The 20078-nt window shown below is 36.6% G+C and overlaps 1 protein-coding gene across 1 annotated transcript in view; it reads right to left on the minus strand.

Annotated features, from left to right (window-relative positions):
- Window positions 1–6017: 6017 nt before the first annotated feature.
- Window positions 6018–20078, minus strand: part of FAF1 (Fas (TNFRSF6) associated factor 1) — a 58226-nt gene continuing 44165 nt past the window's right edge. The window contains exon 11 of the mRNA XM_010288412.1: window positions 6018–6395. Coding sequence (XP_010286714.1) covers window positions 6312–6395 — 84 coding nt within the window. The 3' untranslated portion in view covers window positions 6018–6311. The remainder of the gene's footprint in view (window positions 6396–20078) is intronic.

Raw genomic sequence — 20078 nt, forward strand, 5'->3', positions numbered from 1 at the left:
ACTCCCCTTTGTCTAAACCTTGAAAAAGTTGAAGTATTTTTCATCAGTGTTCTGTGCGATTCACTGAGTTCTAAAAAAACCCCTATTTTAAAAAGATTTTTAAAAAAATTAGATCCACAAAATAATTTATTAAGTTTCTCTGTAGATGCGAGTTTGTAATTGTCATTAAAAAAAAAAAAAAAAAATCCTTTCTCAATTGTCAGCACATTTTGGAAATAGTTCCTTTTCCTTACACAGTGAAAGTCCTAATTAATCAGGGCATAGAAAACAGGCAGATAGACCTAGACAAAATGATAAATGTTTCTATGTACATATTAGAGTAATTTATAAACTCCTAAAATGTATGAAACAGAATGGGTGGTTTCAAATGACAACAAATTGGGTATCTCACTAAATTTAGAAAAGGCAAGATCACGAATAGGATGCTGTAGTTACAAGGTATAAAATACCTGTGAATGATAGTAACTCATGCCAGTGGGGAGTGTGACTATAGGTTAAATAAAGCATAGAGGCAAATAAAATGATAGAGAACACATTTAGAGATAAATGTAAACATATTTATATTCACTGTTTTACTAAAAAAAATAATCACCAGAGTAGCACTTATCTTTAAGAAGAAAACTGCATAAAGAGGAAGATAATAAAGATAAATTGTCACAGGTAAAAGAACTAAGATTGTAAGAAAAACTATTTGAAGACACTGTCTTAGATCCTCCGAGTACACATCTCATTTTAAAAAGGGTCCAGAAGACCCACCAGAAGTAGTTGAGCCATGTGAGCCAGCACGTTAAAGGATGCAACTGAAAGACAGACTGAGATGACGGAGGAGAACAGAAAACATGACTGTGGAAAGTTAACTTTTGGAAGACACAAACCCAAAACTAAACAACTGACAGACCTTGAGGAACAATTGCCAGAGGTGTAAAAGATCATTAAAAATATCCAAAACAGGAAGCCTGCCAGAAAGATAATTGGACTAATACATTTTCAGAGTGTAAAAGGAATACTTAATGAAAGTAGGGCAATGGTAGGAAAACTCAGCTAGTCATTTGCAGTGATGTTTACTACAGTGGAAACATCTTTTCTTGAGGAAAAAAAGGGGGTATTACTCAGGTACCGATAGCTGGAAGTAATAAGCAACAGTTTTCACAGTGAGAAAAGATACCAGCTGTGTCCCCAAGGACCTGTCTGGGAACCTGTGTTATTCAAGGTGCTCGTACATGATCTGGAAAAAGCTATCAATAGCGAGATGATCTTAATGAATGATAAAAACTCACTCAAGACTGGATTAAAAGTGAACAGCAATGAACTGTGGAAGACTGTCACAACGCAGCGTTGGAAAAATAGTAAATGAAACTCATTGGTAGTAAGTACAAAATAACGATCATGTTAACCAGTAGTTTTGTGAGCACAGGAACTAATGAAGCCTACTTCTATAACCAGCAGTTGAGTGACATTTTAATTGAATTATATTAAGGCTGCAGTGTGACTTCAGTCTTTATTACACATAAGAGTCCACAGAGGAAAGCCCTGACTGAATTCTGTAGTATCTAATGAGACATTACATCTCGTTGAAACTTTTTTCCTGCACATAGGGTACTCGGGCTGCTCACTCAGGTCTGCAGTGACTAGTAAGAGCTAGATCTAGAGTGCGCAGTGCCCTCATTGCACACAGTCACGATACCTCCTTGTCTGGCTTCCCATTTCTTCAGTTCTGGGCTGCCAGCTTTCACAAAACTTACGGAAACTTTAGATAGCAACACTTGTTTAATACAACTTGTTTAATTTGCTTGAAATTAAAAAGTGAATGTAAAATTTAAAGGTAATAACTAGGCATTCAACAAAATATTTCAAGAACCATGATCAATATAATCTCACATAAATTTTCACTGCTGTCAGAAGGAGCAGCCCTGCCTTCCTCTCCCTCTCATCTTCAGTTACTCACCCCCTGCATGCTTCACTTTCTTCTGCTTTTTGTTGGTGCTGGTGTACATACAGCCACTCAGCAAGCTGGATCAGTCTGAAAACTACTCCAGGAAGAAAATGGTTAGTTTTTAGTTTTTAACTAGATTAGTTTGTCTAGTCCCAGTGCAAGATGGGGGCAGAGGTGGCTTTTCTGGCAGCACTGCAGATCTATACCAGATTAAGCCAAGTATAAAGCTGCCTGGATCCTGACAAGTTTAGTGCTAAGTGTGGCATTCCTCTATCTCTGGCATCTGTGAGGAAATGGTTTCAGGTTGTGAACAATGGGTCACGCTATGTACAATATACAGTAATTTCTGTGTGCTTTCACGACCTGTCCAGAAAAAAAAATAATTAAGGCTACTGCTTTTACTTTTTTATAAGCAAGTAGAATAAGAAAATTTAGCTAGGGTGCAGAATTGACATTCAGTCTCTCCTCCTCAGGCATTTGTCTGAAAAGACCAATGGCTGCAATGAAGAGTCACTGGGAAGGGCTGCATAGCACATCCCAGGCAAGCGTCCCAGCTGCTAGCCCAAAGACTGATGCTCCTGCTTGCATGGTCCCCCTCAGTGAGCTTAAGAGTGTCCTGTACTTCGGCAGTCAAACATCCTTGACAGCACACAGTGGGTACACACATTAAGAGTAGCCTGTACTGTAGTGGTGTTAAGGTAGTTTCTGAAATGTCTGAGGTAGGGGCTTGTTTCTTTTCAGGCCCATATCACTCACAATATGGGAAAACTCCAGTATAAAGTAAAATTCAGTGAAAACTGCAGAGGAGACTCAGGAGAAGGCCACCATCATTGTTTTGAAATTTAAAAAGTGTCCTGTGCTTTGTCAAATGTTGGAAGAAAGGACTTCTGGTGCTTACCTTGATGCACAGTCTCAGTGCTGGGAACCCTGGGTGGAGGGAGGCACCCTGGGCCCGCGGGAGCATAGGAAGCCTCGGTTCCCTCCCGTGAGGAACGGCACACACAAGATACCTTCATCTTTAGCATTTCCGACTGACTGCTCTAACCAGTTTCTGGGTTGTGCCTGGTAGTGACACTTCACATGTATTCTGTGTGGTTTTTGCTTTGATTTGTGTGGAGACCTACTTACGTATTTTTTGCTTGTTGTGGATCCCTTTTTAAGGCACCTAAATCTTCGTGTGCATTGTTTAGGGAGTCTGGACATAAGGGTTGGATAATGAAGTGCTTCAGTCCTCCTGTGAATCTGGGTCATGGCAACCTTGTTTTTCCCCACATATGGAAGAGTGAAATCATATCACTTTTTAGTAGAAATATTACTGTAATTGAAAATTTATTTTAAGTTTCTAATGTCACTGAGTAGGTACAGTTTACGAAAGCGAAAGTCTTTTTCTGCTACATTAAAAAGAATAAACAAAACCCCCAACATAGCTCCCTTAGAAACACCCTCAGCACTCTCACTAAGTTTAAGAGCGCATATGCAGAGAGTACACTTGTGTATATTCTCCAGTAATGATTTTGAACACCAATGTCAATAGTCAGGAAGTTTCTTCAAAAGCCAGAGAGCCCCCCACCTTCACCGTAATGCTCTGAAGGCCAATAATGAAAGCCAACACATCATACAGGATTCCATTCATTAACAGTAATTCCTTAAGACTTAAAACTAATGCATTAATCACGTTAATGATAATCCGTTAATGTGAAGAACCTGAAGATAAAAAGGTAGAATCAGGGATATGCTCTGTAGCAACAGTGTTACAGTTTTAGGGTAATACTGAATTACAAAATTAGCCTGTAGGCTGACTAGGGGATTAACCATGTGAGCAGAGTGTATGAAGTGAATACCATGGTTTAGGAGAGCAGAAAAAGATGGCATAGAATATTAATGTTTCTACACAGGGGTTGGTTTGCATTGAGGGTGTAATTTGGAAAGGTGGCTCTAGATGGTTGCTTCTTGAAATCAGGCCCAAAGTATTTGAGGACCAATATTGTAAATGTTTTATTTAAATGAGTGATACACTTGTTTACGTTGTGGCAGAATGATCCCTATATACTGATCTCGATATCTTTGTATCAGAGGGCAGTAATGCCACCACTTTGAACACTTACAGTTAATTATCACTAGAACATTTTGATAATGACAGTGTATTTTGCAATATGAACAAAATGAGGGGAGAAAAAAAGAGTTTAGAAAAAAAAAAAGGCCAAACAAACCCTGGGAGCACTGACTTCAACAAGTTCAACAAATATTCAAGCCACATTTAATAACTTTATGAAACTAGTATCAAAGTAAAGAATATATAGTCAAAATACAGAAATAAAGTTGAGTGAGAGAAAACAGCCTGATGAGATCAAACAAAAGTTAAACAGAACAGATTAATATAAACAAGTTAGCTGAAAGGTCGCTTTGCGTAGCAGTATTTCAGCAATTCCTTTCCTCAATAGCCAGCTTAGAAGGAAGAGCTAATCTGAAAAAAAAAAAGATATGCACCACTTTAAAATCCTGCTGTATGTGTTACTGTGATTGTTTGTAGAAACAGCATCACCCCAATTCGCAACCTATGTTAATTTCTTATTTAATAAACATAGTGGATTTTTTTTTTTAAAGAAAAGTGCAGAATGAAGTGTCTGCATTCAGCTTTCCATTACACATACATTTATCTTTCTATTGGCTATGAATCCTTTTATTTGTGAACTGCAAATGACTAGAATTTGCTTACACTTCCAAACCTTTTGTTTGTCATAGATACTTCACTTCTAAAGTGTCTGATGTAGCACTCACTAATTACAGAATTACAAAAGGTAGAATAAGGCTTTCCCTGCTCAGAAATTTGCATTTTTGGTAAAGGTAACAATATATCAGCTTCACTATCACCCTAATAATAGGCATACTTTAAATTTTATATCACCATCCTTCCGAAGAAAAAAGAAAGAGATGTGTGCAGTTGTTTTTTCCTTAGTATAAAGTTTTCAAATCAGAACTCATTTTGCTACAATAAACACTATGAATTACATATAAACATATATGGAAAACAACATGCCAGGCTTTATAAAAAAAGAGTTTGATTAGCAGATGACGATTCCGTAGTGCTATTGTACACTATCCTGTAAGCCCAGAGATATAAAAAAAAAAAAAAAAAAAAGTTAACCAAACCAGTTTTGATGCAGGTTTGGCATCAAGTGTACATTATGGTCTTAGACTCAGTATGCTCATTCTGTGGTTGAGAAAATTAAAGTACCAGATTTTTCCACATCAAGATAGCAGGTAGCTGGTGCATACATTTCAGACAAGAGAACTAGGATTTCTTTAATTTGAGACTGGATCAGTAATCTATTGTTAAAATGTCCAAAGTGTGCAATATAAGGCAGATTTCTTATTACACCACCTCTTAAGATACTCATTGTTTGATGAAACAAACAAGGTGCTTTAAAACAGCAGAGTAATAGGATACAAACAAGTGCCAGAATGAAGGAAAACTGCTAAAACGGGAACTGCCCTTTCTTTCACAATGAGAAATAAAAGAACTTTTGTATCTGGTATTTGAAAGGTTTTTAACAGCTGATACTCAATATCAGCTGATTCCTGAAGTGTTGGCGAGATACCAAGTTTCTGGTACTGGCCATTTCTAATGTTATTTAAATATTCACATCATGCAATAAGCAGTTTCACACACTGCAATGTAATGGAAAATACTTCCTAAACCGAATCAGAACTGAGACCCAAAGCAGAACCAGTAAATAAATATCTCGCATATATGTCAAACTATATTCTTCAAACAAAACCTTACATCTTATCAAAGAAGTCAGAAAGTACTAACAAAAATTATATGCTTTCTACTATAATACTGTTAAATTTCCAATGGCTGAGAATGTCCCGTTAATTTTTTCTGCCTTTTTAAATTAGTTGACAAAGTAGAAATTCAAACACAGAAATCAAATGCATATATATGAGAGCACTGGCTCAGCGAGATATCAAATATACAGCATTCTAGTGTCAAAAGTACAGGCAGAAATGTCCAAGATTTCTTGGTGAAAAGGGGGCATCTGAGGAGTAAAAATTCTACTTAACAATCACTCACATTTTAACAGTGCATTAATTATAACAAAAGCTGGATGATAAGTGAGCAACAGAGTCATAATGTTCAGTGTTCATAGCAGAATTTTATCCTCTGCTCATTTAAATGAGGTTGGAAACATATACTCATGTATGTGAAACTTTAAGTAGCTATGCTTTTTCAATTTTTCAGGATTCTTGCAAGAGGCAAAGTTGTGACATTGAGTTGAGTTGGATGATAGTACAAGGTGGCGTTGATAGAAGTCTTCCTTTCGATGCTGTGCCTCTGGCTTGTCAAAGGATGATTAGTCCTACCATCTTATTTGATCTATTCTTTTGCCTCTAGGAAAAGGGTTTCTTGAGGATACAGTTTTATCTCCAGTAATGATTTATTTGGGTCCAGCTGGGTCACCTGTACAGATAAGAACAAGAAGATATGTGTAAGTAGACTTCTTTGAACTGTTTATCTTCACAGGGCAGATTTTCACTGGGTAGACTTTTGAGTCCCTCCGTCAGTGGTAACTGAAGTTGTGAGCGTGAATTCCCAGGATGCAGATTAAGAAATATATATTGTATTTTTTATTACTATTATTATTATTATTTTGTAATAACAATAAGCAGAATAATCATAAATGGAATCCACAACATTAATTCCAAGACTTAATGGTTTTCCAGCATAAACCAATGCATGAATATATCTGGTTTTGTCAAAGTTAAGATCTTTTGGAAGGATTATTGAAACACCTGAGTTAAGATGATAAATAAAACTGTAGTCACAGAGAAGTATCCTAAAATGTCAATCAAACTGATGGTGCAAGCAGCATAGCCAATCCAACATGATCTCTCAGAATCACAGAATCACAGAAACACTAGGTTGGAAAGGACCTTCAAGATCATCAAGTCCAACCATTAATCCAGCGCCACCATGTCCCCTAGACCATGTCCTGAAGCGCCACATCCACACGTTTCTTGAACACTTCCAGAGATGGCGACTCCACCACCTCCCTGGGCAGCCTGTTCCAATGCCTGACCACCCTCTCAGTGAAGAAATTTTTCCTAATATCCAATCTAAACCTCCCCTGGCGCAACTTGAAGCCATTTCCTCTTGTCCTATCACTAGTTACTTGGGAGAAGAGGCCAACACCCTCGTCGCCACAACCCCCTTTCAGGTAGTTGTATAGAGCGATAAGGTCTCCCCTCAGCCTCCTCTTCTCCAGGCTAAACACCCCCAGTTCCTTCAGCCGCTCCTCATAAGACTTGTGCTCCAGACCCCTCACCAGCTTCGTTGCCCTTCTCTGGACACGCTCCAGCACCTCAACATCCTTCTTGTAGTGAGGGGCCCAGAATTCAATTCTCCATTGAAAGGGGAAACTTACTCTACCTTTATTTTCTTACTCCTTTTCTGGCTGCAAGTCACATGATGACGCACCTAACCTTCACTCATTTTGATGTTCATCAGCCACCTCAATGAACTTAAGCTGGGAGAAAACTGTCCACTTTTATGTGTGTGGTTTTATGTGTGTGGTTATTTTTCTGTCATGCTAGTGAGCTTAACACAATTCTTAACACAGAAAACACAATTCCAGTCACCACCAAATCCAGTGCAAGGTAAGTAGCAAAAGCACTAAGCAGTAAGTAGAAGGGAGGAAGCGGGGCCCTCCTCCTTTCATTGGGAGCGAGATGCAAAATCAGCTCACCATATGGTGAAACTGCTGTCAACCCAACTATCGAAGTGTATACTTATAATACATGTATTTATATATACACACGTATAATAAGTACTGTGTGTCTGTGTATCATTTATGTAGACACTTAGGTGTGGACATTTGTATTACAAGATTTTTCCCTGGAATCTTGACTCATTGTTGGATTTGTAAAGGTATTTAGGCAATCACTTGTGCAGGTGGGCATACAGGAGAATTCCAGTGAAAGTTAAATGCCATGCAATTTGGAAAATAATGATTCAGGCACTATCTGCACCATTATTGCCAAAATTATTCAGCATTTGGATCTTGGCACCAAACCCTGCAAGCTGCTCAACATCCTGACTATCCTATTACTGACTTTCACTTAAGGTACATAAGCAATTCTCAGTTTATAGTCAGCAAGAAACTTTTGTGTTGAGGATTCTGTTTAGAAGCTAGACTGCTGCCTATAGGATAAATCTCTTCTATGAAAATAACATTTAAATAATTATATTGTGTAATATTTCCAATTACATACACAAAGTAATGATGACAAGGGTCCTAGTGTCCTTCAGACATTCAGATTTACATGCCAACGCTGTGACATCCTTCAGAAGACTACCGCAAAACCTCATATAGAAAGATGAATGTTATTTCTTTTAATCTTACCATTTTCTGAAATACTTACTTCCATTTTTAAACTTACTTTCCCTGGTAATTCTGTTTTAGTTCATTTTGCTGTGTGAGCACACTAGTTATCAGAAGTTTGCTTGTGAATAATAGATTATTAGTCTTACGCTAAAAACATGAAGTGTCAAGCACACCAAATACTATGAATTAATAAGAAATGCTAAATTTATTTTTTTCTTAAAAGTGTAACTTGCTAATCCTGTTACCAATTAATAAAAACAGTATTGCTCCCCTTTCTCTCCCTCCCCAACTAAATCAGGCAAACTTAAAATATTTTTGTATTTCCATTGTTTTATTGGATAGTAAGTTTTATTTAAACTGTATTTAAATAAATTATTTAAACAAGTATTAAAAGCTTATCACTTCCACTATCTGCAACAGAATTAAAAAAAAACACAAACAAACCAGAATTAAAAAAACCCAAACAGATGCATTATTTTTATTCCCAAAGTAGGAACACATTCCTTAAACTTCATGTACCACAGTGCACTATCATTAAATATCTGTAGAGAAAAATCATTTATAAAAGCCAGACTCAATTTTAGGTTGCTATTATCTACAGTCCAATTACGCATAGATGCTGCTTAAATTATTGAAAGGTTATTATCTAAGAAAGCAAACCTGTTACGTAAAAAACATTCAAAGTAGTGCATTTAAGTTTGTGATTACAGAAGTATGCTAATTAAGTATCTTGTTGCATTTTTTAATGTTTTGGTATCTGCTACAGTCCATTATTGCACATAGGCACAGAAAGCGAGGTAAATGGGGGTCTCTGCAATTCACAGCATATGAGGTATTGTGCACCTGAGAGAAGCAATTTTCCTTCTTTTCAAATCAAGCCAGTATCTAATTAAATCTCTCTATTTTCAAACCCTGCAACCTTTTTTTTCAAGAAAAGCTAGGAAAGACAGAATAAGTCTCTTCTGTATTTGGAAAAAAAAAAATCTGAAAAGCAAGCCTAGGCAATGAACACAATCTTCTAGACTGTAATCATATGGAAACCTATTATTCACTTGAGCGTAATTCAAGATACATATCCTAGTCTAAACATTAAGGTTTGCAAACTTCAGGTACTTTAAATAACAACAATGCCTGATGTCCCTTCCTCGATGTCTTCATTCTTAGAAGTTTAGCTAAAAGCATTGTGTAGTACCTGCAGCAAAAGGATTGTGCAGCTTTTCACCATAATTTCAGTGTGCTGCTTAATTCACTGAGGGACAGCAGAGTTTGCAAATGTTTACACCATTACCCAATTAACTAACAATATGGCTCCTACATCTGTCAACAAACAAAGCTGTTGTTGCTTTGTTTTAGCTCCTTGGCATTTTCTGTTCATATGGGTCGCCATTGTACTTAATTATCACACCATAACCCTTCTGCAGCTTCTACTTTGTTATCTGTGGTTTGCAAATATGTTGTTTACTATGAAGAATAGAAGCCTTATTAGTGAACATAACTCCTACCAAAAGAAATGGTTTCTCTTGTAAATACGTGAAATAAGACCTAAGATGCTTTGTAACTTACAGTATTTTAAAACAGAATTAGAAACCAAAGAATGAGATATAATAGAGATCAAAGGACCCTGGAAGAGCTGTAGCCCAAAGGTGTGTCCAATGTGGTGGTGTAATGAATTTTATTCACTTAAGTAAATTTATGTGGATTATTTCATAATGCAAAGTATTGAAATGCCTTCATATTTAAATCTGTGTACCTTGTTTCATTACCATTAGGATAAATTCTGGAGTCCATTTCAGTGCTGACAATCCTTTGCTCTGATGTCATTGCATGGCGCTCTTTTCAAAACAGCCCTGCGCATTACGTAAGTTACATTGTCCAAAGCCCCTATACCTTTATTACCTAAACATATTTTGTATATTGTTGGAAATCATTTAAGCATGTATTAATATACTGAATCTGATTTGATCCTGTTGAACTCAATGAGATTACATAGGTACCCACGTGGTGAAATCAATGCTTTCTTGATTAAGATTGCAAAATTAACCAAATTAAGCATTCAGCATTTGTTAAAGGCCTAAACAAATGCTAAAAGCATAGTGTTTCTCTATATTTTCAAGTGCTACAATATCTGACTTTCTACCAGTTGCATGCTTGCATTCTAAAAGTCCAGTCACACATGGTGATACCAGCTGATGAGGTGAATGTATTTTTAAAATATTTTTTATAGTTTTGCTAAGGTAAGTACTTTATATTATAATGAAATGTAAACTAACACCCCTTAAAAACAGATTCTAAGCTGTTCCAAATTTACACAGTGAGGAGGGTGGCAGAGGAAGGACACAATATTCAGATGCTAAGAGAGTATAACTCAAGTGACAGCAAAATTGCTGATATTCACGCTCACGGTATTCCGTAGACTAACACGCATGCGCATTCAGGGCTGTGGCAAAGCCAAAGCAGACAGTGTCCTGAGAGTTTTCATCTTCAGGCAAATGACCTTCTATGAAAACTTTAACACTCCCTCTCTTCACGGAAGACTCTTTCTAGCAACATGACCAGAGGGTGGTAACAGGACCTCATTTCTATCAGTGAGAGATCTTGCCACTGAGCTATGAAATGTTTCACTTTCACTGAAATAGGTTTAAGCTGGTAAAACAACACTTTTCTTCCAGCTATAGATACAATTTTACAGGACCTTACGCTTTGGTCCACTGGAGCTAAGCCTTTATCTTTTAAAGAGCTTTGTTACAAAACAAAGTGTTGGTTTGGTGTACAGAAAATTTGTTATTTTAACAGGTATTTGTTTAAATTAATTATGTGGTAATTTCAATGAAGCACTAGCTATCTGGTTTGAAGTACTTCTCTGGCACTTTGAAGTTTGAATGATTTAAGACTGCACAAAACCAAAAGATGGTAACGTTAATGCTTATACTTCTCCTGTAACAATGTAGAAGCTACTTACACTTTATTCAGCATAAATTCCTTGGGTTTTTAATGACCCAATAATGAAAATTAATACTAGTCTAAACAATATTGTAATACATTTTTGTAACAAAGTCTTTTTCCTTCTAGGACATTTTTTGTATTATTTCTATCTTCACCTTTGCTGACCTATCTGTTCTATTACACATTCACATCCTGAACAGCTGTACTTTTACCACTTCAAAGGTGTGGTTCCTTACCCTCCCTAACTCTGCAGGGAAAAGATAAATAAAAAAAAAAAAAAAAAAAAAGGCTTAATGCCCAGGAAGGTCATTTGAAAATAAAGAATCAAATACACAATTATTACGACACTTAGACAAGCAGTAAATATCACACCCTTCACCTTTCTCTACACCCTAGGACAAGGATCCAATTCCTGAGTAGCACAGCCTCTATACCACTTACACATGCATGAATACATTTAATGAATCTAATGGACAAAGAGTTCTTTTACTCTCTTTCCTAATCCTCCTAAAGTATAAATGCAATAGAAATTACTTAAAGGCACACCTGGTAAAGTACTAGGTCTGTTTAAAAAATATATTTTCAGAATGATACACAAATACAGTGAATCCCTTCTACCTACTGCAATATCTATGGTTTACACAGATAATATGCTCAACTTGAGCAACAAACAAAAGTAGGGTTACCTTATAGAAATATATGCAATTAGATCTGGTTTAGTTGAATAAACTTGGAGATAATTTACATCTGAATTGAAGAAAGCCGTCACAAACAAGGAAAAATATGTCATAGTAAAAGACTTCTAGTCTCATTCTAAGTACAAAGCTTTAACCCAGATACGTCACAATTTTACTTTCTTATTTCTCTGAAGAGATTTTCTCAAAACAGTATTTTAGATTAAGCATATTTTAAAAATACATTTACTAAGCAAAGTAACAGATGTTGATAAAACAGAAAATTGTGATCCTCTACTTCAAGCATGCTTTCCACTCTTTCTTAGAAAAGCCATGCAGCTCTGAGATACCTGACATGCCGCCAATCTTTACATAGTGTAAATTTTCATTGCCTTAACATAATTTATATCAGAAAAGAATTTGCTGCATAGATTTTAATCAGTGGAGGCTTATAAACCTGACTTGCATTACTTGACTTTTTAGACAGTAAATTAAGATAGAAATTGTGTTCTCCTGCATAATGACAGGGCAGTGTAAATAAGGATAAGCCCAAACCCAGAGTTGCTGTATTTTTATAGTGGTGCCTTTTAGAAGTTCAACATTATTAATTCACTATTCTACATGAAAATTTGATTTTGTAATGGGGAAAAATACCTCATGTTTGTAGGGCAAAGCTTAAAAAACCCACAAACACTTAATTGTTCTTGCACCAAAAATAAATGAAGTCCAGATGTTAATGATGTTTAAAAAAAATAAGAGATTTTCACCCAAATCCTACGACTTTTTTAACAGTGGGTAGTAAAAGAAATAGATAACTATAGTTTATTTACCTTCCAGTAAAAGACATTAGGAAACACTGTGTACAGCAGTTCCACTTGGGTAGCTCTGAGGTAGTTCTGTGCTTCTTTTTAGTGCAAGATGAGAAATTTTATTTAGTAATCAGTACTCCCCCAAAATACATGCAGTTACTAACATGACTGAATATCTCTTTTGTTTTTATTTCTAAGAATTAATCTCAGTGAAAAAAATCACTACAGAAAGGCTGCATCTTCCTCTTGCCTTTCAAACAAAGCTCATTTTCAATGACAAAATAACAAATACAATTTTTCATTTTGGCAGTAGTAAAAACACAAAAGTATTTAAATTAGAGTCTCTTTCAATAATATCACTTTTGTTGATGTGGTATTGATGGTGTTAAAATATTACACAAGTTGCCTTGTACACTGACAGCAAGAACTCGAAGTTAGTGTCAGTCAGAGGAGTTGTCTGCAGGTACTGCCCAAGACAATGCTGGTCTCCACAGTGCCAACAACTCTGAGACTGCAAGACTTCAGATTTTGAGGGGTGAGGAAAGTGCTGTAAAGATCTCCTCAGATTTTCTGCTTTCCTCCCTTCCTTCTTCCTGGTTTGAAATATTTCATCTATTTAGGAATTCTTTGTGTGGTTTCTTGGAAAGAAAGAGGAGCTGACGGAATACTCTGGAACGGGTCTCTTCCTGACGAAGGACCTGTGAACAGAAGAGCTTCCTCACCTGCTCCTCCACACTATTTACTTTCAGTTTTCTTGCTGAGTAGAGAAAAGGTCTACGTACTGGCATTTACAGATCAGAGCATTTGTATGTTAAGCATCCTTTCTGCTGTGCCAAGGAGCAAAACTGTCCGTTACTTGTGGGCACTGCTGCCAGCGTGCTCACATGGAACTAACAATTATTAATGCATTTAATTATTTTAAAATGTGCTAGCTACAGAGAAGAAAGATCATGGCCCCAGAAATACTATAGCTTTCACTGTGGATATTGATAAAGAGCTGAAAGGAGGCCAACAGCCACATCTTCTGGAAGTCTGAAAACATCTAAATACATTTAGTGCTCCAAATGAACTGCAGGAACTTTGCTTTGCATACATACATCCCAAAGGGGAATGGATGTGAACACAGTCACTCACAGGAGAATGACCCAGGACTGGATTCATGTGCACTTAATTATAACTGCATGGGAAAAGAATCCAAAAGGATTTTTATCACAAGTTCAAAGGATTAAGATGTTCAGATACCACAATGATATCTACAGTATAACATTGTGATTGGTAGATAGGTAAAGAAAATAAAAAGCACGCCTAAGACAGCTTTGGTGATTTAGTCTGATGTATTACTTATGCAATTACCAAAACAGCAGGAGATCATTAAATTTTCTGGTAACCAGACGCAGCATTCTTAGTATCATACTATTACAAAGGCTCTTGATCGGTATTTTATCATTACATTTTCTTCCTACGAGGAGAAAAAAGCCCACAAAATTGACATTAAGCTTGAATTCTGTGGAAAAAGTACAAAGTATCTTAGGCCCAGTTTACGCTGGATAATGCCATATGCAACAGCAAAGCTCTACTGCTTAACTAAGGCATCTTCCTGTGAACAATAACGCGCCTACCCCGAAATAAATGTTTTGTAAAATGGGTCAATGCTGAATAAAAGAACACTTTTGGTCTGAGGGTTGTGCTTGGGTAGAATATATTAATCACATGGTTGGCATTAGTCATTGGGTTAACTAATGAGGATGACTCAACTGAGAGTTCACATACCACACTGAGTATTCAGTGTTGTGGTGAATGCTTGCTTACTTTAGTAAGTCTTAAGTAAAACAGCTCATTGAAGCGCACACCTATTTCCTGAAATTGGTTAAAAATTCCCCATATTCAAATAGTTGTTGTAAGAGATCAGAAACTATATTGACCTATAGAATGTAATTCTATTTCTCTTTAGAAGAAGCTTACATCTATCAGATGAGGAAGACATTCCTCCCATCTCCTTTCAGTGACTTGATACATGAAGGGCTTTAATCTTTCTCTTTGGATATCATACTTACGCAACAACATCAGAAAAGATCTGAAAAGACAGATCAAGTCTGTCTTTCTTGGAAGAAAACATGAAAAAAATCTTTCCGTAGTACCAACAGAATTTTTGACTATCTATATGGAAATTATATTTCCTCAAAAGTAAACATCATATTTCAAGAACCAAAACATTCTCTAAAGTACTGCCATTGACTTCAGTAGGGCAAGACTATCACCTACTCCTTTTGTAGGTGACACTGATACTATTCTTTGTAAGCAACAAACTTGCTAAAAGCAGTAAAACCTAGGGGTTCCAAATGCTTCAGTGTTCTGTCTGCAATGATACGTGGTCCATTCCTCTTGCACTCCAAATTAATCAGTCCAATCGTTCTACTGTTGCAAGCCGTCAGGAAGAACATTCAGAAATCATGCTTCTAAAAGAGGCATGGGAATATGCTAGTCTGGTATGGCCAGTTTGTTTAGGCAACTTCTCAGTGTCCTAACTAAACTAAACATAACTGTTTGAATAAATAAAATAACAACGTATCCTGAAAAGAGAGGAAAGACAAGGGCAGGTAGTATTGACTTAAGGACAGTTGTAAATGACAAGACGAGGAATGTCTACCTTTGCAGGTGGCTGTGGCCTTGTGCATATTGACCTGAAAATTTTTAAATTATGTGAATTAAAACAGATGAGTACTATTTTATGTAGTAGGAAATATAAATATCAGTAACTGAAGTGACAAAAAATTACATGGATCACGTTAAGTTTTCCCTGAGCTTACAAAAATGTTCTCAGATTTTTTTAACATATCAGAAAAATACTTCATTCATCTGAAATTCTCCTTTGCTGTAAGACAGATATTCAAGCTACTTTCCTGATTTATGTGAAGTTACTGAAAGTGCTTTTTGGTTTAACCATGTAACTGCATGAATCCTTTCTCACAATAACATCTCTCTTCCACCTTTCTATCAAGGTGATGATTAGGGGAAAGAATGTTAAAAACCAGAGGTGGTCCTGGACATATAACTCTTTCATGATCTATTTTAAAGAGTTTAAACACCACCTAATGAGCTTAAAAGGAGGTTATTTGAAGGAAGTACTTTGCAGCAAGTGAAATGCAGAATAATCCTTACAAAGAATGGCTTCTAGAACAGATACACAAAAATTGCCAAACTACCTGGCATAGCAATATAGAGATCATGCCCTAACATTACCTTTCTGAGAACATCAGAGGATACTTACCTGCTCAGATGACTACGTGTGCTGAGTGCTGCAGCTAAACTTATTAGCTGGTGGTGTTATTTTCACCCCTGTGGGTATCAAAGAGGGTTACTCCTGCCAGAGCACAGGAATGAATGATCACATTTGGGTTTGGAGGAATATCTTACTCTATGCTCCCATGTAGTAGTAAAAATTTTCTGGCCCTAAATTTACTGAAATCCTGATCATATCTAATTTAAATTGACATGCAATCTGAGTTAAATTTATTTTCTGTCCTTTCAAGGGAGGCAGATTTTTAAATTTCTGTTTATTTAAACTGCTGTTGAAATTGGTTAATTAAAAGGATTTAAAAAATCTTAATACTCTAAACAGAGCAAACTGGTTCTGAATTATTAAGCAACATTTTAGATGCATTTAAATAACCTTAAGTGACTTAACTGCCACCTGATCCTATGCTGTGGCTCAGAAAAATAAAATGTGAAATACTGTAGAAGTCTTGGCTTACCAGGGCTTCCAGATACAGTAAATAAAGAGCTTAAGTCTCTAATACCGAGTCTGCAAAAGGCATACTCCCAAATACATAGCTAATGCTCCACCTTAAGGAGAAATGAGCAAAAGAAATTGTAGATTGCAATTTTGATTCTTCAGAAGAAATTAATAAATTCAGTCTTTCAAAAACAGTCTTTCAAAAGAGAGTGCATGCCAGGACCTCCCTTTCTGTCAGATACCATAAAACGTTCACAAACATATCGATGACCTTAGTAGGGTGGCTGAAGCCCAGTTTGGGTAAATTTATTCTGGACATTCCTCCTATAGTTTCAGCTAGACGTGGTACATCTTCAGCTTCTTGCCTGAAGTGTGGTGAAATGCCCAGTCCATAAGATATTAAAGAGTTTTAGGAAGGCTTCTGCAGACCTCCACCACAGAAGGAAGTGAGGAACTGATCACCTGGGAAGTCTCCAGGGTACTGGGAGAAGGTGGATCTTGCAGCTGGCAGCCTGAAAGGACTACCGGAATTAGTGTTTGGGAAGGCTTTTAAGAGAAAGTGATTTAGGAGAAATACTGAATGAGAAGGTTGACTGAGCATGCTAATATGCTTAGGGTAAGCTCTTTTTGTTATAGTTAAATGCATTTTGAAGTTTAGAGCAATTCTTGGAAGAAAAGGAACTATAATTCTAAAATCAGCACATATATTTAAATAGCGTGCACATTTGCTGCCATAAAGCCTTTGCAGGTGCATTTAAGAATAATGCAAAGAACTTACAATACAGCTTTTCACTCTGAAAGATGTGCTTGCCAAACGTTTTCAAAGTTAGAGGTACGAGCTACCTGCTGACCCAGGTTCACCCGTGTGATACACACTTGTCGGTACGGTATGTAGTGCTGCCTTGGGTAAGGTACTGCCTTGGTAAGAGAGGAGGTGGTTAATATCTAATTTCAGTGCTAGTAGAAAGAACAACACGGTCGGTGACAAAGACCCAGTAACAAGTCACTGCATGTGCTTAACTGCTTTGGAATGTCACTGCTGCTTTAAAATCTACAAGTAGTGCCTGGAAAAGGTTAGTCTGTGTATTTACTCATGTGTAAAAGTTTGTATTTACAGTAGGGTTATGATACCAACTTTAAGTTAGCTAAGGATATCTGTGTAAGCAACTGGAACATAGAACTAAGAACTAATGAATTTTTATTTGCCAAAGAAGTAAAAATACTTCAGCAACACTGTATCAGGACCGATGGCTTTGACGAGCAGGTAAAAACACTCTAACAAGTTTATTACAAGAAAATGCTGATTTGGTTGAAGATAATCCCCTCGTTTTGATAAGACAGAAACACTTTTCAGGGTGTGTATGTTATTGTAATACAGATTAGGATAGAAGGAAAAATACTAACTTGAGAAGACATGTTTTCATCTTATTGCAGCAAAAACACCAGCAAAGTAATTCTGATACTTCCAAACATATTTTTTTCAAAAATGCTATGTGTAGTTTAAATACAAACAAACATTTTAAATGCTATTGTTTTCTGGAGCACAGGCATCCCAAATGCTCTGTTCTTGTTGCACAGGTTTCAGTGGATGTTTGTGACTTACATGTATATCATATAGCAGAAGGATCTTGCCATCTTTTAGTGTATTTTTAAAAGACTATATACCACAAAGTCTAAGACAATGAATATATACTTTTACTGTACTTCCAAGGCATTCATAAATTACTTTTTTTTTTTTTTTTAAATCTGTTTATGGAGTTGCACACTTCCAACTTTCCAAACCTGGGGAACATGGCAGATGTCATTTATAGTTCTCAATGGTTAGCAAACCCCTGGGAATTATTTTTTGTCTGTTGTAGCTCTGGTGGTCACAATGGCAACTGGATTCATACACGGCCACTGAGTCAATCAGCATGAATCATTTATGTGACTCCTCATAGATGGCATTATTAGGTTGAAATCATAGAAAAAAGATGACAAGGTCTTTGCTTCCCACACAACAGATGAACTGCTCTGTATCCTGCCATTAAATTCTCCTTTCTTTGCCGCAGCGTTTTCTCCCTGGCAGTTTCACAGATGTACTGAAAATACCAGCCTGTTCTAATTTAGTGGTCTTTTTTACTTTCTACTCCTTTTTTAATTTGTTCTTATGTGAGTTGTCTGATCAATTTTTAAGTTTGTTACAGAGAACTGAAATTAATAATGATCATGATGCAATTAAGTCAGAAACAGACAGTCTAAAGTACAAAACGAATGTAAAAATTATATTAAATTATATTAAATATGTACTAAGACACAAATATGTTACAGGTAGGGAGGTATGACTTGCAGAATATTGAAAATACACAAAAGCATTGTTTAGACTGCACAAAAGATTGTTTTTCTTCTATCAAGTAAACTGAATGATCAGTAATCTGGAAACATAGATGACTTCTAGTCTTTGGTTCTGTTGGAAATGATATTACATGCTTAAGGAGTAAAGTTAATTAGTGATTAATGAGATTCCTTAAATACTGCTTTCCAGTCTGACTGATTAGGATTCTCAATATAAGACAAGGTGGACTAAAAGCTGTAAGCACTACAATCCTGTTCACAGAGTTATGCCAAAAACTGGTTAGAAATCACATCCACTCTCAAGGTCCTATGCTTGCTAAGGACATTATTTTTGTCCCCGTTGGAGTACTTGTAACCCTCTGGAGTACTTACAAGTACAATGATAAAGCAAGAGGTATCTGTTACAAAACAGTACTGTAAACACCCTAATCAGAGCCTTATTCCTAGTGAACTTCCTCCAGGGGCAGTGACAGGAAACAAAATGGAAAAGCAACCCAAGTTACTGAGCTCCTTTGATGAAAAAGGGCTTAACCAGCCACCTGGAGATGCCCCCAGCAAACAAAACCCTGCCTGATCCAGAGCTGCCCCCACTCGTTTGCAGTCCTGAGGCAGCACGGCCAAAAAGCTGCTGAACTTCACCCATCACTGCTTGGCTCTGTAGTGCCTGTTACCTTCGCCTTTTATGCAGGGCCCCAGGTAATTACTGCACAGTTGGACCCACTGACTTTTACCTCTGCTCTAACAACAGCTAAATAAGAAATGAAGGTTAATTTGTAATGGAGCAGAAAATGTATAGGTCTGTTTTCAAAGAAACTTAGTAACCAGCACATAAGTATCTGCTGATAAAGCAACAGAATTTTATTGGCTTTTGTAAGCAGTATTGATGCTTTTGAAAATTGGTCACAGCAGGTACATCATTAGAATTTTGAGGTAGGAGATATAAATGATTATCTACTGGTATTATATAACAGGTAGATGAATAATTTATTAGAATGTACTGATTAGCTCATAACTGTATGCTATCTGACACTGAGCCTTCCTTGCTCATGACATAAAATGGCATCAAAATGGCAAAACCAGAAAGATCAGAAGTATTACCCATAACAGACCTAAACAGTGTACCAATATTGATGCGGCTTCCTTCAAAACAGGATGTGAGCGATGCTAGCTCAGGATATTTGGTCAGTTTTCATTGAAAATGGTCCACAACTTGTTTGTTTTGGAAACGGAGGTTTTTTTACAATGTCACTGGAAACAGATTTTGCA

Source organism: Phaethon lepturus, unplaced genomic scaffold (assembly GCF_000687285.1).
Source record: "Phaethon lepturus isolate BGI_N335 unplaced genomic scaffold, ASM68728v1 scaffold52875, whole genome shotgun sequence".
Taxonomy (NCBI): domain Eukaryota; kingdom Metazoa; phylum Chordata; class Aves; order Phaethontiformes; family Phaethontidae; genus Phaethon; species Phaethon lepturus.